The sequence below is a fragment of the Solea solea genome, chromosome 5 (assembly GCF_958295425.1).
Source record: "Solea solea chromosome 5, fSolSol10.1, whole genome shotgun sequence".
Taxonomy (NCBI): domain Eukaryota; kingdom Metazoa; phylum Chordata; class Actinopteri; order Pleuronectiformes; family Soleidae; genus Solea; species Solea solea.
In genome coordinates this window covers 26,955,751-26,979,909 of record NC_081138.1, presented here as the reverse complement: position 1 = coordinate 26,979,909, position 24,159 = coordinate 26,955,751, and the positions used below count along the sequence as shown (strand labels likewise).

General features: G+C 39.5%; 1 protein-coding gene across 1 annotated transcript in view; it reads right to left on the bottom strand.

Annotated features, from left to right (window-relative positions):
* Positions 1–24,159, bottom strand: part of map2k5 (mitogen-activated protein kinase kinase 5) — a 65,223-nt gene that overhangs the window by 23,701 nt on the left and 17,363 nt on the right. The window contains exons 9-19 of the mRNA XM_058629684.1: positions 18,737–18,776; positions 18,549–18,617; positions 17,962–18,043; positions 16,897–16,958; positions 14,542–14,590; positions 14,357–14,430; positions 12,950–13,000; positions 12,750–12,821; positions 10,790–10,819; positions 5,543–5,569; positions 5,129–5,161 (exon numbers count right to left, since the gene is read on the bottom strand). Of these exons, the coding sequence (XP_058485667.1) occupies positions 5,129–5,161; positions 5,543–5,569; positions 10,790–10,819; positions 12,750–12,821; positions 12,950–13,000; positions 14,357–14,430; positions 14,542–14,590; positions 16,897–16,958; positions 17,962–18,043; positions 18,549–18,617; positions 18,737–18,776 (589 nt within the window). The remainder of the gene's footprint in view (positions 1–5,128; positions 5,162–5,542; positions 5,570–10,789; positions 10,820–12,749; positions 12,822–12,949; positions 13,001–14,356; positions 14,431–14,541; positions 14,591–16,896; positions 16,959–17,961; positions 18,044–18,548; positions 18,618–18,736; positions 18,777–24,159) is intronic.

Sequence of the window (24,159 nt, the reverse complement as noted above, 5' to 3'; positions counted from 1 at the left end):
CTACTCCCTCCCACTACTGCTTTCCCTGCCTTTCACTGATATTATAACAAGTGCCAACATTAAACACTTTTAGTTGTATTATCTGTCTTTGTTTTAGTGTTGACAAACAACGCTGCGGCAAATTCTTTAACATTGTGTTTCAAATGATGGAAGAAATGGAAATAAATAAATTCAATGAACACATTTAACTAAAGGGAGACACTTTTAACTCAATAATCTATTACAACTCAATACAATAATACCATAATACCATAGCTTCCACTGGTGGTACTTGGAGGAACATCAGAAATAATGTTCTACAGATTATGTGATTGGAGTGGAGCTGAAGAATTTTGACCGGCCTGCTTGGAAAACTACAAAAATCATAATAAATAAAATAATAATTACTATTGTCACCTTATCTCTTGCTCCTTCTCAATCTAATTTTACTATATGATGAGAGAGCAAATCATCCCATTGGGAATAAATCTGCCCCCTGTGAAAAGTCAGTAGTCGACTTTGCTCGGCCTATTTACACCACTGTGCTTTAACGTTGGCGATAATGGTGTTACTTCAAGAGCTCAATATTTTCTCAGCTGTAAAACGCTAGAGAAACACTGCCCTAAACTACAGGCTCATTCTTTAATAGTGAGAAAAACTAGTGTTAAGTAAAACAACAACTTTTGGATTACATGCGTCAATTCCTGTTCTGTGCCAACAGAGAATGGTTTCAGATTTCTGGCGGTGCGTTCATTGCTGATCCGCGTCAGTCTAGGATTCCACACTTGGGGAAATTGATCCCACATTTTAGTTCACAAGGATTTCGCCCCAATTGTTCGTTCTTGTATTCTTCCGTGACAGGCGGCTTGACGTCTTGAAAGCAAGGCACCAAGCAACGCGCCTGTGCGTGAACCATAGTGGATTAGAAGATTGAGTCTCATGAAACAGAACCACTGGCAGCCACTGGTGTGTCCATGGTGTGATAATAATAATAATAATAAGTTCCTTTTCACAGAATGGATTTTTTTTGAGATGGCCAAGATGTTTTCGCTCTTCTCCCGACTGGCTTTAGCAACTGTGATAGATGGTGACAGACAGATGGTTCATCCAATCACCTGCCAAGTAGTTTTCGAAAGCGCCTGCCCTTTCCCAAACAGTTTCCAAACAAAGCCTTCACAGATGGTTTGGTGTAACAAACCATCTGGTGCATCAGGTCACATTTTCCCACATATAACACTGATCGCTGCAATGTAAAGTGCTGCATTATGACAAAACGGCATGTGCACAAGACCTAGATGTTTACGTCAGATACAAGAGGTGCAATGTGAAAAGGTCAGAGATGGACCGGTAGTCTGACAGCTGGCGCAAGTTTTAAAACATGCACATCATTGACATCCAATTATACAAATGTATGTACAGTATATAAAACAATGATATTAAAAAAAAGAAACTACTCAAAACTACTCAGACATGAAGAAAAACCATAAAACCCGAGTCCACAACCAAGCATTTATTCAAATTCAGGGAATTAAACCTCTTTACATCTGAAACCCCGCTGTGCCATTAAAAACACCTCTGGGCAGTGTTCGCCATTCCTTAATGCTCTGATCGGCAGGCTCCCGCAAAGCATGATGCATGAACCCATTTAAATTAACAAAGGAATGGGTTCCTTCTAATCTCACCACCCTGCATAGTGCTGCGGCCGCTTGGATGAGCAATATATCAGAGCACATGTACATACACGAGCACGCGTGCACAAACAAATGCCCTGGAGCACTGCACACCACCACCACAAGCCTGAGTACACACTTTGTTTAGACGGAGAGTGCCACATAATCTGCAACTGCTGTGCTATGATGTATACACACACACACACACACACACACACAGTTGTGAAGATCGTGCAAAATGTCCTCAAAATGATGGTTTTTGAACCAAAATGTACAGACGTAACCATATGAAGACACGTGCAGGTTCACACAGCTGTCCTTTAAAGGACTCTCCATTCATTTGGACAGCATAAACAAAGCATTGTCCCTAATGTTTAAGCCTCACCTTAACCTAACCACAATTAAAATCTTAACCCTAAACATAACCAGTTCTTTAGAAATGAGGTAACACACACACATACACCTACAGTTTGTGCAAAGTCTTGATGACACAGCTAATTTGTGTTGTGCAGACTAAATCTGACGCACAATCTCTCACTGCACTTTTCCACACATATTTGTGTGCACACGCAGCGTTCTGCAGACACAAACACACACATTTATGCATGTATTCATGTCTCCAGCTGAGAGGAACACCGCTGCAGCTTTGATGTGGCAGCAGGCGACGGCACAAAAGACAAGCAGGCTGATGAAAGTGGCTCATCCAGGTGAATTATTCCGCCAGTTGTCAACTTGCTCCTCTATGATACCAAAGACCCACTACGAGGGTACAAGGGTACGGGTAAATATACATGTCATTGCCATGAAGCAATTATTAGGCAAAATTAGATCAGTAATTACAGGCTTGAAAATAAAGTGGGAGATCTTTATTAGTGGAGCCACTTGCTATTCAACAAATAGAGGAGAGAGGCACATTAATGAGTGTGGAGAGCAGACAGACGGTAGAAACAGCTGCAGAGAACTTCTCGTTCAAAACGTGTATCTCTCACTCTCACACACACTGTCTGTAAATATTTAATGTATACACTGTTTTTACAGCCTTGTCAGTCATCATGTGATAATTCCCTGCCGTACACTTGTTGTTTACACACAAAATAAATGAACCTAATAGGCTCCATGTTTGTGAAGGTAAAACAGACAGTGTGACAGAACTGTCGCACATATTATACTTTATGTGTGTGTGTGGATATGCACATGAGCACATTGTAACACTGAGTGGCTCCTTGTGTTTCTGCTTCAGAAGCTTCCTGTCAACCAACGCTGCCATATGTTATAAAATGAGCAGTACTTTTGTTTTGTTTTTTACTATTTGGGGATATGGCAACTTACAAAAACCTACAAAGCTGACTCAAAATGCTTCTCCCTAGCATCACCAAGGTCTCCAGGTTTTGTTCCCCTGAAACCAGATTCGGCATGATTCTGCGCTGTCCTTGTATAAAAGCAGTGTCTATGACTGCAACTTTAGAAATCCAAACAACCAGAGAAGGCTACCTTTTCCAGTCTCCCACTGCCGGGTGTTCGTGAACCAGTGTCCACTGCAGCCTCAGATCTCCGTAACAGGCTCAAAGGAGTGAAACATGATGTGGCCTTCTACTGTTATAGCTCATCCCACTCAAGGTCTAATGTGTTGTTCATTCTGAGACGCTTCTTGGTTCACGGTTAAGTTGTAAAGAAATCTTTCATCTGGGACATTTTTATTCAAAGAGAACTTGCACTCCTCTAAACCTCCACCATTCAGCTGAGGTTCACTCAGTTCTGTGTGAATATTTTGTGCAATTTTTTGAAATATTCAAACCAGCCCAGCTGACATGCACAAAAAGTCACTAAGATCCCATTGCGATGTTTGATGTGAACATTAACTGAAGCTGCTGACCTTCATCTGTAGGATTTTATGCTTTGCACTCTTGCCACATGGTTGCACGGTAAGCAGTAGTACAGGTATTTCGAATAAAGTGCTCGACGAGTATATAGGCTATGGTTCAGTCCTCAACCTTTCCATTCGCTCTGAGCAACTTCATCCTCCCACCTCGCGCTCATCCTCTTGTCTTACTCGGAAGCGTCACATTAGCTCGGACAGCGAGGTGGTGCTGGCTTGTCGGGGACAAAAGAGTGTTCCCTCGCCTCAAGGGGAGACGGCAAAGGGCGCAGGAAAAATAGTTTGAGTGATGCCTCTGTCTGGCTGACTAATGAACAGTTCAGTCCAGGTCAATCCATTACAACCAAAAGCATTTAATTATTAATTACGGCCAATCTGTGGGCAGTTGACAAGTGACATTGTATGTTTAATATGAGATATGGCCACTGATGGGGCAGCTAGTTCAGACTAGAAACGTGTTGTTGCATTTTTTTTTTGCTATTAGTTTATGTCAGCAAATAGCTGAGGCAAAAAGGGAGGGAGGGGGAGCAGAGGAATCGTATGATTTATGTCAATGTGAAAGTACACATACAGATAATAATAACAATAATAATAATAATAATGATAATTAAAAAAATGCATCCAAATATAAGGAAATAGAAAACCATGAGACTCTGGATGGAAATTGCAAAGTTGTTTTCAAATGTTAAACTGGGTGTTTTGAGATCAGATGTTACTTATGCAAAGAACAGAAGGCAGGGAGACGGCTCCATAATGAAAACTATAGAAATGCTTTGAATGTACCGAGTTGGACATTGGACTTACTTAAAGACTTTAAACTCACTATTTGGATTTATTACAACTGTGGTCATTTGTGGCCTATGTGTTGATTTGTATGCTTCCGTCTATTTGTGTCGTATGTATTAATTTGTACTATTTTATTGACTAATTCTGAAAGGGAAATTGAGATAATAAAGTTTTATCCGACCTTACACTTCGCCGCCAATGTGACAGATCAGTGTCACTACATTATGACTCGTATTTTGCAGAACTGAGGCCGATGACAAACATAAATTAAATGGCCAAACGTGTTGACAGTAGGATAGTAGTGAGCTGTGGTAAAAAGACATAACCGTGCACTAAACACTTAAAAGGGCATTTTGTATTCTTAAGCCCGACAGATATTGTGATGTACTATAATACGGTAATCTCGCAATATATTGATTATCACAAAATCGATGTTTTACGACATTAACGTTAATGGTGGCAATGCATGGTGAGTTACTGTGTGATCGCCGTTGCTCTGTGTATGAAAGACATGAATTGGGAAACCGCCATTATGGTAGTCCCGGCTGAACCAAATTTGCCTGCTTCGGTGCTGGCTTTGTAATGTAGACTTTCACGGCGGTGCTTTGTGTGTGTGGGTCTCTCATGACAGGTCCAACCTCTACAGTAATGTGTGTGTGCATATGTGTATTGCCTGAGGCAGTTGCATAGGGTGAAGGGTTGAGTGAATGGGGAGCAAAGCCGCCTGACTGGTTTGCTTCATTAGGAAACAAAATATAAGCTTTCCGGGCCATTAGGACTGACTTTAGATGCAAAAGCACATAAGATGACGACTCACCTCATCAACGATGCATTGCAGTAACTGGAGAGGCTGGAAGAAGAGCGACAAGGGGAGATTAAAAAAGAAAAATACACACACACTCACACACAAAAACAAGCAGACCTACATGAAATTTCTTGGCAATGAGGAAAATCAAGAGGGATAAAAAAAAAAAAGTATCTACTTAGATTAATCAAATGCGGTGAGCTCAGGCAAAGCCATCCTTCATCTCCTGAATGTTTTTATTATTCCATAATGGCACCTAATGTAATACCAGCAGTTTAAGCATGATCTAATATTTCATTGCTGAAATGCAATTTGAGTGTTTTTCTTTTTTTTCGTCCTTGAATGAGAGAGCCAACCATGAGTAACTGACTATAGTGTGGGAGTCCTGTATTCTCTCTGCTCCCGTCTTAATGCAGTCAAACTCACCATTAAAGATCCTTGGTTTTTCTGAATCTGTAGGGCAAAACAGAGAAGGGGAAGAAGAGATGAGGCAATATGTAATTAGTGCGTCATAATCAAGACGACACACTTGGACACGTTATGATCTGAGGAGAAAATTATAGCTTTTCTGTTGACTATTTGTGAGCGTGCATTAGCATCATTTACATAATGAAAACACACAATTTTAATGGCCTTCCACCCATTTGTGGAGAATGGCGTGAAAGATCCACTAATGCTAATTTTCAAAGTGGCACTTTCCTGCCTTCCAGGTCACCAAGATGTGCGAGGATGTAGAGTCACTGTTACAGATAATGTGAGTAAGAATTGTAATGAGGACGCCCAGTGTGTCTCTTTTAAACTGTAGATGCAGCAGTGACAATAGGCAGGACATGGTGAGGTGCATCAGTGTGATGATAATCTGGTTTAAACTATCATATGATCTGACATTCAATTCTAAAATTTAACATAATATTTATTTGGGCCATAACTAATCAATAAATTAATAAAACTTCTGGGATGTCTGGGGTGAACCCATAGACCACAAGCAAACAGTGGATGTAATTTTTACGGGTTGTCAGTTGTAACTAGCCTGGAAGTAAGAAAATACCACCAGGTGGCAATACGGATAGTTGGATAAAGAACTCTTTGAACTGGGAAAATGTGTCAAATTCTCATTTATAACATCAGTAAACATTTTCCTGAGGATTTAATGGTCTCAACCACTAGTTCTGGGTCTCTTTTAATAGCACATAATGTAAATTTGGTAAATTATGTTCTCATTTAGGTGAAAGTGGATGACAAAGCACAGCATATATGAGTGTGTGATGGAAAGCTGGTATCATGCAATTGGGGCCTGGAAAAACTCGAGCCTTTAAAGTGGGAGTTCAGATTCTTATGGCTGATGTCACTACCACTCGACACTCGCAAAATCCATACTACGTTTATTGGATGTGGATGCACCTGATGTCCACACTACCCATCCACTGTTCATTAGTTTTTTCTCTCAAATACTGGATGGCTTGGATTTAGTTAGAGCACTTTAAAAGCTGTGTTTTAGTCTGGATGGGCAAAAATCTAGAAATAACAACGTATATACCCGTATTCACTCCTTGACTTTTTCTTTTCTGGCAGTAACTCAGCTGCATTGACCATTGTTGCTTCCTGTTTATTGTTAATAGAAAAAAACCACTACAACGGAGGGAATTAGCCTCCTGCTGACACCTTCACACACATGGCCAGTGCACTTGAATGTCACATGACAAACGTTCTCAGGTGTATTAGTATGGACGCTATGGATGCAGCGTTGAAATGCTGCCGTCTGGACACGGATCGTTTTTGTCTGAATATGTTGTTCTCAAATGAAAATGTAGTAGAAGCCTTAATTTTTGCAGGTCTGCACTCACCAAGTTACCTCCAAGTGTAACTTCATCATACGCACTAAATGATACAAGGCCTGAAACTTAAATGGCTCAGCTAAATGTCTAATAATGTTTGGTAAATAAATTGCTCATTTCTCCGCGTCTTTTGACAGTGCATTAGAGCACTTATTGATTCACTCAATTAAATACAGGTTTTCACTCTCTGTAAATACCAAGAGACTCCTAAACTGCCTCTATATCCAGTTTTTCCTGATTCAGACACATTAAAGGCAACTATGGAAAACTAATTTGTTCAGAAATAATTACTAGGACAAAATTGCGTGCTGCTCCAGGGGTTGAAATTGGATAGTGGGAGACTAACTTATTCAAGCATAATTGAGCACTTATTCTTCTTGTACTAGGTAGCTTGACCACAAAAAAAGAGAAATGGTTGATAATTCCTCCTTATCTTTCCCTCTTTACAGTTTCTCATCAATGTGGGCTGATTATATGGCAGACATTTCATTATGTGTTTGTCCTGGGGGTAAACATTGTTTAATATTGCCATTAAACAAACATAAGACCTTCAAATAAGGCATTTCTTTTTCAGATTTTCTTCTGATACTTGACTTAAAAAGAACAAACACTTTTTTTGGATGACGCTGTGTTTAGTGCTGAGGGTTTCTTTGCATTTAGTCTGTAAAGGATGGTGTGTGAGAGAGAGAATGTGTAGTGTATAACGACAATGCCCTCTGAACTAAAGAGCCTCTTTTTTGATATTTTAGAATGTCAGAGTGGGCACACGATCCATTGTCAATGTAAAATAATTCAGTTTCCTCTCAAAAGAAACTCAATAAGACTTGTAAAAGATCAGTCAGATGGTTCTTTCTTTAAAGATTTACCTTCAAGGGCAAGGAATCACAAAACTGCAAGTTTCAACAAGCATGTTTTTGTTCAGAGCAGGGACAGTCCCACTCTGGCACCATGATAATAAAGAGGGAAAATTGGTGAGGTTCTTGTCCTTGTCCTTAGATTGTGAGGTCAATGAACAGCTAGTGTAAGAAAAAGACTGTTCAAAATCATCCTGTGACTACAGCTCTTTTTTAATCTCCCTAAAAACTGGCAACCTTTCAACCTTTTATTACCTTAACCAGAAGATTCAATGCTGCTTTGTTAAGATTGTCTCCTGTCTATATAATTTATATATGAAATACACATAAAAATCCTCAGGGAGAAACAGTTATTTGAATATGATCTGAAGACAATAAATAGTGACAGATGTGGTGCGACGATATGTCTGAGAATGATGGGTCAGTGTTTTCTGGTTGACGGGAATTCTAAAAGAGTGAACCACAGAAGTAATACCATACTGTTGGGTTTCCATTTCATACGGGGGGGGGGGGGGGGCAATAATGATATATGATGGATGCAGCGTTGAGTAATGGAAGTTTCTCAAACATGCTCACAAAAAACTGACGTGGTGTTTTCATCTAGAGATTCACTCAAATTTGTGAAAATAGGACAAACTGGAGGGAAATAAAAATCAACCATAGAGCAACAAAAAAGGACAACAAATCAATCAGGAGCAACAACGCTGGCGGCTGTATACACATCACATCAGGTCTGGTGTCTTCAAAGACTTTCAGAGCGCGCTGCGCAAAAAAAACTCCATTAACTCCTGACAAAGAATACAAATGAATCCCGACATGTGGTGGAGTGGAATTAAAGAGACCATCTCTAATCATGACAAACATGAGGTGATGACTCTTCTGCGTGCACACACACACGCACATGCACACACAAAACAATGAATGGGAGATGATGCATCAACTGAACATTATCTGCAAATTAAAGTCCTTGCAAGCACACGTGCTTTCACAGAATTTAAATGGTGAACAAAAGCATAGCATTGCTCAGGGTCGGGGTTTCTAGAATTGCAACTCATGAAAAACCCCAAAGCCAAACGCAACTTTATCATCATGAATCATCCGCTAGTCTACGGTGGAAAGTCGGAAGCCACTGATTCTCCTCCAATCTCTCTTCCAGCTTCTCCAACTTCTCCCTCAGTCTGCAGGAACATGTTCTCTGTGAAGTGTAGCAGGGGGTTTCACGCAGACAGCTGTGCCAGCGTCTGCAAAAATGACAACTAAAGCCCGAGGACTTTGGCTGGCTGCGCCTGACGAGCTGGATCCGAGCATTGTCGACTCGACACACCACTCTGCTACAGCCTGCAGGTGAACTGTCTTCAGTGCCATATGGAGTTATGGGAAAATTAACAGTATGATGAGTAAAGCTGTCTAAACTAAAAAAGGGAAAACAGTTTTTCTAATATTTTGGCCATCCAATTTATATCCCATATCGCATTTATGTCCAATAAAGGACTGAATAAGGGGGGAATAAAAAATCCATGCCCTGGGTTGCGAACATGCCTTTACTCCACTTAAACTTTGCTCATCTTCGTAGCATAATGACTGATGATTAACACAAGGAATAATCAAAGAGCTCGATCATCTGTCTCACAGATGGCAGCTTACCATGGAAGCATGCAAACAGGCGGAGCTGACCAACTTGGGGTAAATGTCTAATTTCGATTTTTCTGACAGACAGAAATGCAAAAAGGCAGAGTTCAGTAGTTACTTTAAAATGTGATAGCACACATCACCATCAAATCAAAACTACTCTACTCATAAGTATGAGAACACTTAAAGATATCAACTGTTTAAAACAACAACCAGGCATTAAATTAAAGTCTTATGAGATGTGATAGAGAACCTCAATACAGTGACGTTATCAGATACACCTGAAAATAACGTCTAAAACACTAATGGCCTACGAGGGAAAAAAAGGTGAGGCTCACAAACAGCCCTGTTCAACATTTTAGTAAATGAGTTCCCTTATTTGCGGGAAGAATAACCGACGCACTGAAAGTTAGCCAACACTTAAGTAATTCCAGAGCACAGTGCTTGCATCACACACCACTTCTAGAATCAACCACAACGAAGATTCATTTGACAGAGGGAGCAGAGTTGTGTAAATTAACACCTGCAGACAGATTTCACAGAAAACAATCACATGTTTCAATATGCAGTTTCCTTAATCACAACATATAAACTCAGAAATTACCGCTAATGTCCACGGGTGATGTGATTAAGTAAGGATTTAAAACTATATGTTTTGTGTAATTAGGGTTTTAATTGGTAACATCGTTTACAGCATAGCATCATAGGTAGCATCATTTTTAAGAAAGATCTTTAGAACCAAATTGTCATTCAATGACGTCTTCCTCTTCACATTTCGTGAAGGCTGGTGACCAGCAGGTGACCTGAGGTAACCACATCCAGATTGAATTTGCACAGATAAGGATTGGGAAGATAAACCCATCTTAAAAGGGCTAATTAAGACTTGATAGGATTGGGAAGTCACTTCTGTGGTCGGCAATTACATTTGAGCAGGATTTTAGGTTAAGTATATGAACCCAAACCATTTATACAGTATATTTCCAGTATTTCAGCACTAAACACTTCTTTAGAAACTACTACAATGTCTGAATATTTTCAACAAAATGTAAAACTTTTACAAAACCCCATCATATACAGATGCAGGGAATATAAAAAAATAAATAAAAAAACATTGGTTCCAGTGAGCTTGTGACTGTCATGTGGAGGATAAAGCAAATAGACAAGGAATAAAAGCAAATTATAATCAAAAAAGTAAGAAGTAAGAAATTAATTTGCAGCACTGTGTAAATACTGAGGTTACTTCACTAAAACTAACAGCTCCAATGAATGAATAAATAATTTTTAGTTGGAGAAAATAAATGAATGAATAAATAAATAAGGCTACAATACAATAGAAAAACATTAAAATAACTCACCTGTGGATAGGGGAACATGCCCAGTGCCAACTATGTGGAAGAGAAAAGCAGTGAGATTAACAATAATGTCAGTCCAGGGCATATAGAGACATTAATCTGTGCTAACAGCCAAACATATCTTAAAATGGAAAATTATTAATAAATTAATGTTAGTTTCATTGATTCCCTGACAATATAATTTCAGATTTGAGTCTGGTTGAGTAAATGCTTCACAAAAGCGACATTGGAATAGATTAGAGCTTGGATATCCGACCCAAGCCCAGGTTCGGACTAAAATCCAGGTCAGGTTCGGTCACATCAATTAATGTAATGTTGTATAATGAGTAAAAAGAGTGACAACAACTAGAAACTGATAAGTGATGGACCTGGTGTTTCTATTTAGATGCAAAGTTTACTATTTACAACAACAGAACACAACTGAACACAATACACTGAAACACAATGGTTGGATTATGATAATAGTTATCTGCAGTTACAGTTCAATAACAGTGAATTAAGAAAAACTGACGGTTGTTAATAGTGAGTCTGAAATTGTATTACTCATAAATGCTTGTGATAACTGCTAAAATGTGTGACTTGTATGTATCTGTGTAAAGGCTAACAACAACCTGTGTGACAGTCACATACGCTTCAGTCTGTCTGTTGTGATACTGTTGTGTATGACCCCGCCTTTTACCCTATGTCAGCTGGGATTGGCTAGGATTGACCCCGCGACCCTCATGTGGAGGATAAAGTGGTAGAAGATGAGTGAGTGAGCATGTCCGGTCTTTCATAAGAAATGAGACAGAAAAGAAAACCATGCCTCGCCAGCGCTTGTATTTGACTGATATAAAAACCCCACGCTGCTAAAGCCTCCTACTTGTGCAGAATTAGAGACTTCCAGTCTTTGAGGTGAGCTCAGTGCCCACCTGCTGACAACACAAGCTCATCAAACAACATCAGCTATTAGTTAATAACCCCCCCATGATTACCACCTGCAGAGAACAAAATAGAGGGATGAAGAGAAAGAGGAGGGCAGGACTGAGGGATAGATGTATGTAATATGTTCATGTCTGTTGCTTTTGGCTGGGGTAGTTGAGTGACAGCTCTCCCTGACATTTAGTAAATCACTTGGGATGGACATTTTTCACCTCGGTCAAGGGCAGCTTATTGGCAACATTAAGTTATTAAAACGTCAAAAACGCTCACGGTCTTCCCTTGAACACAAATAGACCAACTTGTAGGCTAAAGATCAATCCACATCGAGTGGAAGACATTTCATTTAGCTTAATGCACGCATTCACAGCTAGAAATAAAGGGAATGGGGCCGGGGCGTTCACTCTAATAAAACTCCATCTCTATCACACGGAGATGGTGTCAATAATTTTGACGTGGCCCCCTTTTGTGTGAAGTCATCCATTATTGTTATAATTATAATGATATAACATTATTGACAAACAAAAACGAGGCCAGAGCCCACATCATCTGTTATAGTGTGCAGGGAGCACTGTGGACAGAAACAGATGGAGAATCAATAGTGTCAGTGGGAGGACAAGAGACCAGGGGAGTCTAATAGTGAAATTAAAATGTTATTCGAAAGCACGGGGTGTCAGTCAAGCATTCAATCAACAAGAGAAGGAGAGATGAAGAGAGATATTGATACACATACACACACACACACACACACACACACACACACACACACACACACACACACACACACACACACACACACACACACACACACACAATATGGACACACAGCCAGTCTGAGGACATACAAGCCTGATACCAAAGTGTGTAATTACAAATAATTCAAATGGACCATTTTACAAGAATTAAGCCTACATTCATATTAGAGCTGCATCTAATGAAAATACACATTTAAGAACCAAAAAAAATTATACATTTAAGCAACAACCAGTGTGAAGACATACACGGTGATCATTTTGGTTTCAAACTGCTACTGCTACTGTCGTACCTCCATGAAAGAGATTCCCACACTCCACACATCTGCATGGATACCATACTGTTCTCCAGATATCCTCTCTGGCTGTGGAGCAAAGGGAAAAAAAAACAAGAACAACCATCAGAAACTCTGGCAGTAGAGAAGGAATGAGTTATCACATGGGTCAAATTAAAACTGTCTGGCATGAGATTGACATTTACGGCATTTCTTACCGCCATATATGCGTTAGTTCCCACGTAGGTTTTGGCAATGGAATTCACCAACTGCAAATAGATTAATAGAATGAGCCAATAATTATGCCGCACATATATAGAGATCAACTTTAAAGATTCAGTGTCGTGTGTAAGAGAATAAAAAAAGAGGGGAGCTGGACCTAATTTACATTATCTAAATTTATTGACATGTCAGGTTGATATTTTGGGCTGCTCCCCAACCCTCGCACAAGGGAATAGGAGTAAGACAAGGAGACATTAGTCTGTGTGTGTGTGTGTGTGTGTGTGTGTGTGAGGGAGAGTGTGTACACAATGGTACATGCCATCAATGACAGGACTGTGATAATGAGAGTCTGCTCCCTTATGGCTGCTTTTTTTCCAGCATGCCCTACAGAGTGTGTGTGTGAGAGAGAGAGAGAGAGAGAGAGAGAGAGAGAGGGAGAGTGTTTACGTGTGAAAAAGAGATAAACACAAAAGCAGAGTTTAACAGCACGAGCGAGTCAGTGTTGCAAGTGTTACACATGCAGGGTGTAAAATTCACCTTGGAGCTTCTGTGGAAGTGGAGGTAAAAAATGAATAACGATGTGGGGTGGGGGACCGGGGGTTGAGGTGTGTGTGTGTGTGTGTTGAAAAGAAGAGAGTCCTCGAGGTTGATGTTTTTGGGGAACGCTGAAGGTCTGTCCCTGATGATTACATTACAAACACACAATCCTAACCCCCACACCCACCCACCCACACACACTGACTGAACTATTGTCTGTCATCAACGCTGTCCCCACATGCACTGAATACATATCAATGAGGCTTTAGTGTGTGTGTGTGTGTGTGTGTGTGTGTTTGTGTGTGTGGGTCATAATTATAACAAGTGATTTTTTTTGGAGCCTGCAGAACAATGGAGGTGGGTGGGGAGTTAATGTGATAGGAAGACCCTTGGGATGGTGCTCATGTTTGGAGTAGAGAATGAATGCAGTGATTGACAGCTTGACCATATGCAGACACACACACACAAACATACACACTCTCACACTCTGTGTGTGTGTGGTTTGCGCAGGTTTATACAGCTATTCTTCTCAGGACACCACACTGACTTCCATTCATTTGAACAACCTAAACAAAGCTTAACCAAGCCTTAATAACCATAACCACAGTCCAAATCTTAAACAAGCTCCTTCAGAAATGAGGTTCTGCCTCATTAGGACAAGGGTTTGGTTTGGTGTGAGGACTACTGGTTGTGACATGGTCAGTGTTTATGCCAGTAAAGGTCCCAAAGAGGTAACAAATACACAGACACACCAGGCACGTGTGTGGAGAAGCAGCTACTGACAATTGTTTCTCTTCTTCTCCCTTTCATATTCTGCCCTTTTCTTTCCCTCTTTCCCACATGCTCACACAAACAAATCAGTTTACCTGCGTGCTGACACCAAAGTCACAGAGCTTGACTTGTCCTCGGGTGTTTACCAGCATATTGGAAGGCTTGACATCTGCGGAGACAAACTGCTTAAAAGAACTGCAGCATCAGCACTCTGTGTCTCAACTTTATCAACTCTGTCTTTTCTTTTTTTATTAACAAGCCTGTGCAACATCTTACTCACCTCTGTGAAGTATCTTAAGGCTCCACAGATACGTCAGCCCTTTGACTACCTGCGCACACAGGGGACAGGGAAAAAAAAATAGATTACATTAATTTTCGTGGATGAATATTTAATTAACTTGGTTAATGATTGTTTGATTGTCCCCAAATCCATGTGTTTCAGCATTAGTTATGCTGCAGCTGTGAATATAAACAGCCAACTCAGACAAATTGAACTGTCCTGAAAGAGCTACTTTGATAACTGATTCTGAGTTTTGTCTGCCTTTGGTTTTGGCACAGTTTCTAAATTCTGAGAAAAGAACACACTCACAATTTTACCAATATAGTGTACACCTGTAGGAGACAATAGGTCTGGTAACAACTCCAATACACATGTTGCTGAGGCAGTTAAGGTACTCGGGGGCAAAAGGGATGTGGTTAGATATGCTGAAATGTTAAAAGCTTTGAATACTGCTGCACTGTCACATGTGTCAAATTGATTGTATTGTTGTTGTGATCAGGTTGGCAGTCAGGACTGGGGCTGCGTGTTTCACACAGGAGGGCCAGTGAGTGAGTAAGTGAGTGAGTGAGTGAATGAGTGAGTGACACCGAGTAGAAAAGATTTGGGGCTGTTTATGTGCAGCATCTAAAAATGCTGGGAAAAACATGACGTTTTCAACCAAGGAGCTCATAGGGATGTGCCTCTGTCACTTCTGTCCTTACGACGCAACCGAATCCTTGAAACTGCAGCAGTTTCACTGAATCAATTAATGAATTAAGCTAGGAATTAAAAATCAAAACAATTGATTTCCAGTGTAATTTGTCCCTCACTGCAGCTTTGCTGTTTGACACATTTGTGGACAAAAATAGGAAAAAAAAATGTCTGGGTGGGAGGTTCAAAACTTAGCTCAGAGTGGATAAAGACTAGTTTGACCTAATCCTTTGGTCTGAGTATCAAAAGAAAATGTGTGGTTATTCTCATCTAGGGTACAATTCTGACTCACCCAGAACCTCAACATTGATTTGGCAGAGATATTTTTTTTAAGGCGATGCCCTTCCTGTCGCAGCCCTCCCACTTATCCAGGCTTGGCACCGGCACAAGGAGTACACTCGATGTGCCCCTCTGTGGCTGGGGTCAATTTAAGGTCCAATTAACAATGAGCGAGGGAGTCTGGATACCTTGCTCAGCCCGTGACCTGGTGGGGACTCGAGCAGGTCACAAGCCAAGTTCTCTTTCCATTTGGCTATAGGCTGCTCCATTTGTAAAAATAATGAATTTCTGAACACAATAGACGCTGCACATGAACAGCCACTTAAATGTGCCTGTTTTCCTTCGCTATGTGCTAAATCACGTGCCTTAATCATAATATAAAGCCATCATATCACAACTTGTCATGAGCTAATGAGCTAATAAGTTTAAATAATATGTTTTTTCAAAAGGGGTTTCACCAAAAATGAAACTTGTCTGTACTTTTACTTGGTTCTCGTTACATCTCGACCATAGACTCTTCCCAAGTGTGGTGCCCTACAATTTTTAAATGCTAATTATCTCTGCACAAAGAATCCCTCGACTTTGGACATGTCCTTTTACTCAATCAAGCCAGATGAAAAACAGAACTTGCTCAAAGTAATGAAATTCAGCTATCCATTTAGAGGCGTGATAAAAGGATCCTAAAATTGACTACAGTTTAAGGCTGACGCCTGTCAGCATCTGAGATAAAATTAAGAAAGCACAAAAGCTCTGTGAAGTCTTGCTGCCTCAAAAGGTGTGAGTGCAACAACTGGCGTGTGCAGCTTCACTCACTCACCCTCTTGGGTGGTTATCCTTCTGTGATAATTAACAACTGTGACAGTGGAAAGGAGGGAAAGCTGTGAATTAAAATTAACACAAACTAAATAGCTGCCATTGCTTGATTACGGACAAAGTTAAAGGGGGGGAGACAGACAAGAGAAGGTGAAGACAGGAGACGGATAATGAGTGTGGAGAAGAGGACACGTATTTATCAACTTCAAGGCCACTTCTATCAAAATGTTAGTCTTAACTGAGTAGACAAGGGCGGAGAGAGGAGGATAAAGGGAACACACTGACTTTGTCCGTCACTTCAGCCAACAGAGGGTAATTGAAAATTTCACACTTGAGGTTCTTTTTTCTTTTATTTCATTAATAAAATAAATGGGTTTTTTTCTCCTCAGACCTGTTTTTCTTCAGACGAGTTTTGTATCCAACAATCAAATAAGATGACACATTGAAAACTGGACCTTCAAAATCCAATAAACAGATTTAAATAAATATTCTTATCCAGAAGACACCACTTGATTAAAAGGCTTTTTTTTTAACTCAGTAATCAAACCACCTAAGTGTTTCATTAAAACTTACTGAAACTGCGATCCTTCCCAGAACATGCTCTGGTATCCTTTTGAACACGTCCAGAGAACCACCTGCAAATAACACATTGATCAATAAGACAGTGATATGGTGTGACATATTTGTGCAAAGCACAATTCATGTTGGCCATGCAGGTGGCAAACACCACACTTAACACAACTAATGGCATGCACCACTCTGTTGCTCAAACTGGCACCACCCACAATACTTAAAATTATGATTATTTTTTTCTGCTGTGACAGATATTCACCGACGAGTCACATCACATGATCCAGTTACTGTTAGAAGAAACCAAATATTCAACTGAAAACAGGTTTACTGTGTAGCTAACACAACTTTAATAAGTAACAAAACCCATGACCCACCTTTTAAGGTCCATTATTAGGGGTGGGAATACCAGGAATACCCCTCTCCGTTGTTTTGGTCTTGTCATCAATAATTATAAACTTTAAACCCTCCTACCCTCCTGTGTAAACCACTTAAATGGTCGCTTTTGCACACACCTACACAATATATCACCTTTAAAGTAGAAAACTACAGAGAAGACCTGACATTTACTTGCTATTAGTATTAATATTAAAGATGGTTTTGAACATACAGATTCAAGGTATGTTTCAAAACATTCCTAAAAGATTTTGTTACCAAGAAATGAGTACAATTGACAAAGTTTCACAGTCAGAATGAGGTCAGAGGTTGGCTAGACCTTGCCAACAAATGTGTGATATGGGGGAATTGCTGCGTTAACACACACTTAGACAAACACAGGCACATATAAAAAAAATAAACAGTCTCCCACATCATACCAGTCTATGCACACACACACATACACATGCACTTAAGTCAAGTCAAGTCATTTATCACACCCTTGTAGCTTTTAGCACACAGGCATGCTAAGCAGCTTACAGATATAAGACATGCTGCTGATCTGCAGAAGTGTAAATGGACACACAGTGGAGGGACAGAGGACAGTTCCCCAAAGTCTCCCCTACACCGATGTGGTTAGCGAAGAAAAACGATAACATATGATCTACTGGCTTAAGCTACAGAGGAACTTACCGTCCATGAATTCGGTGCATATGGATATCCTGTTCTCAACGAAAAAGGCACCAAAGAAAGTGATGATGTAGGGTGAATCACACTGCAATCAAAAGAACAGACAGCGTCATAACTAAAGCACAAATAATTGGTTTATTTATACAATTTCCATTGTAGTTTTGAGCGAAAATGATTTCAGCAACAACTTTAACATCACAGCACTTAGAAAAGGTGGTGCTATGAGACCCTGCACATGAGGCAGATGTATGGAAGCATTTTGGGACACTCTCATCATGCATTTAAAAAGGGGCTTATTACCCCAAAGTAAATGCCCTGGGGTGATGCCATGGTTTTAGCCAAGTGGCATCACTTGCATAAAAAGAAACGTCACCACATTCACACAAAACCTTTACTGTAGCCTACGATTAAACAGCAAAGTTAATGTTGTCAGGTCTATTTTAGGTCTATTTTATTTTGGAATAAACTTAAAAGACTGTTAAAATCCCACGTTTTAGGTGCAAACGGGTGCATCAAAAACCACTTGAGAAAGACATTTAGTGTGTTTAGTGTGATAATAACATTTAGAGGAGAAATGAATCAATACCAACCTTGTAGAGAATTTCTAATTCTGACATAATCTGCTTCTGTAGTTCCACAGTGATATCCAGTGGAATGACCTGAAAGTAAATATGGGAAACAGGGGGAAATGGTACAGAATGAGTAAATGCCACACAGTCACATTCTACTGATGCTCTGATGATGTTAGAGGTATCATGAACATGGAAGAAGTTCTCACCTTGACAGCTAAAACCCTCTTCCCATGAACATGGTACGCTCTAGAGGGGAAAAGAGAGTTTCTTTATTGTATTTTACCTTTAAATCAGGATTAGTATTGTTTCAAAAAAGGAAGGCATCTGATCTGTCACGTATTCTTTAATGACAATGACACCAAACACATTTAAAGTCATATACATGGAACTATCTGCAGTGACAAGAACAAGACGTCCAGCAAAAGGTCTGATGGAGTCATGCATGTACAAAGAGATTGCCACAGATTAAATCCACACACCAACCTTGATCAAGTGTCATCAAAAAAACATGAAAAAGTTTTGATCTGATTCACACTTTTCCCTGTTCACAGTACTTTGTATGAAGATAACTGAATAAAAATATGTATGAACAGTCTGCCACAAACTGCCCTGTAACCTATGATATCACTGATTAGAACTATACACCAGTGGTCACCAACATGGTGCCCGCAGGCACCTGGCTGCCTGCATCCAGCCAACAAGGCGCCCACAGGTCAGTTCTAAAAATAGCAATGACAAAAGTGATGTAGCAGTATGTGAACTGAGCCACAGACAGGAAACATGAATAATAATAATAATAATAATAATAATAATAAAAAAAAACAGTATAAAGCTGCTGTAGACAGCATAGACCTGGCTTGTTAATAACAGGTGATTATTGAGATCGATCAATTAACATATTTTCAGTTTAGTCTCATGTGCATAGACACCAAGGTTTGCACCTCGCGGCAGCAAACACACACCTCTGTGTCTGTTGAGTGATTTTGAAATGACATTTTTTCTGAACAAATGTAAATTAGTGCTGTAATATCAGAATAATCGATTATTAATCAATTACTAAATTAATCGTCAACTATTTTGATAATCTACTTGTGTTGATTTTTTAATAATTAAAACAGGTTTTCTGATTTTTTTTTCAGCTGCTTAAATGTGAATCTTTTCTGGTTTATTTGCTCCATTTAACAAATAAATCATTAAAAATGGTTCAATTTGGTTTGTGGACAAAACAAGACATCAAGATGACGAGATTTGGAAAACATTTTCAGACATTTTATGGACCAAACAACTAATCGATTAATAGAGAAAAATAACCAACAGTTTAATCGCTAATTAAAATATTATTTAGTGGCAGCCCTAATGCAAATTTCAAATAATAAACACGTACACTTTTCAAATGACAAGGTCGGTTGTGTATGCCTTTCAGAACATGAAACATACTGCTAATATATCACATATACATGTTTTTATATCACTAAAATGTGGGGGCGATGAGTGGCCTATCGAGTTGTCTTTCAACTGGAAGGTCAAGGGTTTGATTCCCGGCTGTGCTGCTCTACTATAGATGCACTGCAAAACTGAAGTGTAAAGCAGCTTTGAGTGGTCATCAAGACTGAAAAAGCACAATGTAAATACAGACCTTTTACCATTTAAAAACATATATATTCACATAGTAGCTCCGTGTATTATTCTCTCTACCGTTCAAGTAGTTCTGAGGCTCAAAAACATTGGTGACCCTGGTGGATGTACACGGTCTGCATTTTTCAATACAGTGCATCAAGCTACACAGAAAACTGTATTTATGTTTCTTGTTACAGCCACAGGATGCATAAACATGGAAGGAAAGCATTTGTTAACCAGTCAGCTAAAGTAATGCAGACAAATGCAGGTACCAGCAGTGCACCAATGATCTGCTGTCTCAAATTGTGGTCAAGAATGAATAATCTTAGGGCAGAAAAAACACATAAAAATAACTTCCAGGAAGTACAGTATAACTTGACAAGTGTAATGCCAGAACTGGTAAAAACTGACATGTGTAGCCACAGAAGACAACTGGGTCACAAAAACAGTAGAGTCGTCTAAATCGTCATCCCCCGTGTCTTTTAAAAGATCAGAGGTCATTATCCAAAACCAGATCCAGTCAACCCTGGCACTAGTTGTTCCAGACAGCGTTTTGAATTGCAAGCAGCCACAGACCGTCCCCGTGATGATTTAATTATCAAACTCCTTAATGCCAAACATCGGCTTTAGTTACAGCCGGTGAAGGTTAGTTTACGGCACCAGTGACAATACCGCAGGACCTCTCAACATACAATCCTCAAGGACAAATACTGTCCAACAGCTGTCAGGTGACAGGGATGAGGTGGGAGCAGTGCACGTCACACTGGATGGGTAGCTTGCGAGCAGGCTTAGTAAACGTGATACCTGGCTACTCACCTGTCAGTGGGTCTTCCAGAGAAAATGTGTACTGTATGGTGCAAGATGTGATTAATGTGTCTTAGATTAAGAGTATCGTCTTGCTCTAAACCCAGACACCTCTAAACTGGCAGAGGCCTTTAATTAATGACACCTATTAGTGCCATGGCAGGTATTACCCACAGTTAGAACAAACACTGACTGTAGCTACACCTGAATGCAAAATATGGAATACATGAACTACAGCTTTTTCAGAGAAACATCGTAGGGCATTAACTTTTCAAGCTGTGCACAAAAATCCACAGTAATTATACATGTAACTATCTATTCATTTTAATTTTGTTGGAAAAGTATTAATAAATATTTGCATAATTTCTACTAATAAACCCTCCTGGATTGTTATGGATTGGACCAAAATCCTCCACAGATGTCACAGAAGTTGACACTTTGCACCTCCTATGTTCCTTTTGTCTAAAAGTCATCTTTTCTTCTCTTATTTCTCTTTGCACTTTAAGGCTGATGGCCTTGTTTCCACTCTGATGTCTCGGTCTTCCTCTAAGCTACAATCAATATCAGTTAAGCATGACTGCTTCTTCTTAATTAAGATGATGTTAATTGCGGCAAGATCACAGGAGTAGACATGTTAAATACTGACGGGGCAGGTTGGTGTGTAAGGCAGTCGAAATAAGAGATTAAACCAAGTCTTCACTACACTTAACAACTTCTAGTACATCACCAGCCTGTGGCTGAACCCATCTAACTGGTATGTAATCACATTAGTAACTAGGGCTGAATGATTTGGCTAAAATATCCCAAAATAAGGAAGAAGTTCTCAGATTATTCAGCTTTTTAAGTGTGAATATTTTCTGGATTCCTAAAACTGAATCATTTTGGTTTCGTGGACAAAACAAGACGTTTGAGAACATTATTATTTCCAGGTTCAACAACATTTTCTGACATCTTACAGACCAAACAAGTACTTAAAAAATAATTGTTAGTTGCACCCCAACATAAATGTGATTTGAGTTGGGATATAAATTGTTAAGTCAAGCTTAAAATAAGAAGACACCACACAAGATCCCATTAAAATATTAATTATTTCTATCATTTTTATAGTGCAATTATTAAATTGGCATATAACATAGAACAAAAATAGAAGGATTAAATTGCAGCTTTTAAATTTTGTAATTCATTCATTTTATCAAAATTTGGCTTTCAATGGCACTGTCGATCACCTATAATGCTCACAATGATTTTCCTTTTACCATTTCATCCATAAATCACACATCAGTTATTTTTTTTATATTATGATAATAACAATTGTTAAGCACACTGTATTTCCAAACAAAGAGTCACAAAGTTTAAACAAAGGTGTATCAAAGGGCGGTATGTTATGGAGCTGGAGACATGGTGTGACTACTGCTTGGCTAAAGCTTTATTCCCAGACTGTCCTTGACCACCTCAGGGCAGAGCATCCCTGTATGAGTTACAGTGACAGGCTTATGATAGCAGGAGACATGGGGACAAGGTTACATATCCCGACCCCCCCCCAACACACACACCACTTCCCCCCAATCTGACCCCAGTAAATGTGCCCCATTGCCTGGATCTTATTTACACTCCAGCTCGCTCTGTAATAAAAGCTTCATCATGCAGTATTCATAGGGCCTCTCACTGTGTCTCTGAAGTTGGAGCTGTGGGTTAGACAGACTGGCCTCCTGGATCAGGGCTAACGTGGTACGTTTACAATGCCACATGGATGATGACCTGCCTTTCTCTCTCTCTCTCTCTCTCTCCACAAACACGACTGTATTTGGTTCCCATACCAATACGGGCAGATAAATACCTAAAAATAGATTTTTCGCAAATGCATGGACACTAAAAATTCATCCACATTAAAATTTAAGCGGAATAATTTTGACAACAATACAACTGTTATTAGTTTTTCTGAAGTCTTTGAAAGGGAAGATGGCAGACGGCTATGGAATATTAATTTTACTTTAATTTAATTGTATCATGTTCAATTAGTTTCATTATTATTCAACACATGCAACATGGCAACACTTCTAGTAATCTAATGTAGACATTTCAGTGTCATCGCTTAAACTTAAACTCTCAAAATCTACATTGTTGATTTCTGTTTTTAACGCATTATGTGGTTTACATCAATTTAAAGTAGAGCACAACTGTGTCACACCAACCTCCAGTGGAAACTTCACTCTAATAATAATTTCATATGAAATTAATTTCATAATCATTTGGCTTGAGGGTTGTACACCAACCACTATATGTGTATTTTGAAGATTTTGAAAATGAACTAATTTAGAGCATTTTCTTCACCCAACTTTCGGGTGTGGTTTCTTCAGGCTCTGAAACTTCTATTATTAAGCCGAAGATATACTCAAATTAAAAAAACTCAAATTTACTGTGCACATTAAAGACAAATGACCTACTATTTGTCCTTTGAGGTGTTGTAATACAGGAAAATACAGGAAAAAACATCAGCAAAAAGGAACTTAAATTCTGCATTTAGTTAGGTCGTATTCAGTGCAACTTTCTTGTATTGGGACACTATGTCATGCTTTTTTGCTGATTATGCCAAACTGTCTCTGTACAGGCAGCACGGTGACAGAGAGGTTAGCACTGGTGCCTCACAGCAAGAACGTTTCCAGTTTGAACCTCAGTTTGACTGGGTTGTAAGTTCTCTGTAGGTTTTCTCCCACAGACCAAAGACATGCAGACTGAGGTTAAGCTAACTGAATAAAACGTTTCCCAGGTCAAATTCAAGCACATTTCAAGCACTTCCAAGGACATTTTTTGCACTTTTCCAGTACCTTACTTCTGTGGTTATCTGAATCAATGAAATGGGGTTCTGCCATAGTATATAGACACCCAAAATGGTGGCAGAGCAGTCTTAGCGTAGACTTTATTCCTCCATCTAATAATCAAACTATTCGGTCATATATTGGATATATTGTGAAATAATTTCTACTTCAAGCATTTCCAAGTACTTTATCCAAATTCTTTCAAACCCTGACAGACACAACATTAAAATTGTCCGAGGATTTCAAGCACCTACAAACCCTGGAATGTGAGTGTGAATAGTCTCAGTATGTTGGTCCGTTGATAGGCTGGGTGACCTGTTCAAAGTGAATCCTGCCTCTCATCCAATGTCAGCTAGAATTGGTTTCAGGTCCCCCCCATGACCCTCAAAGGA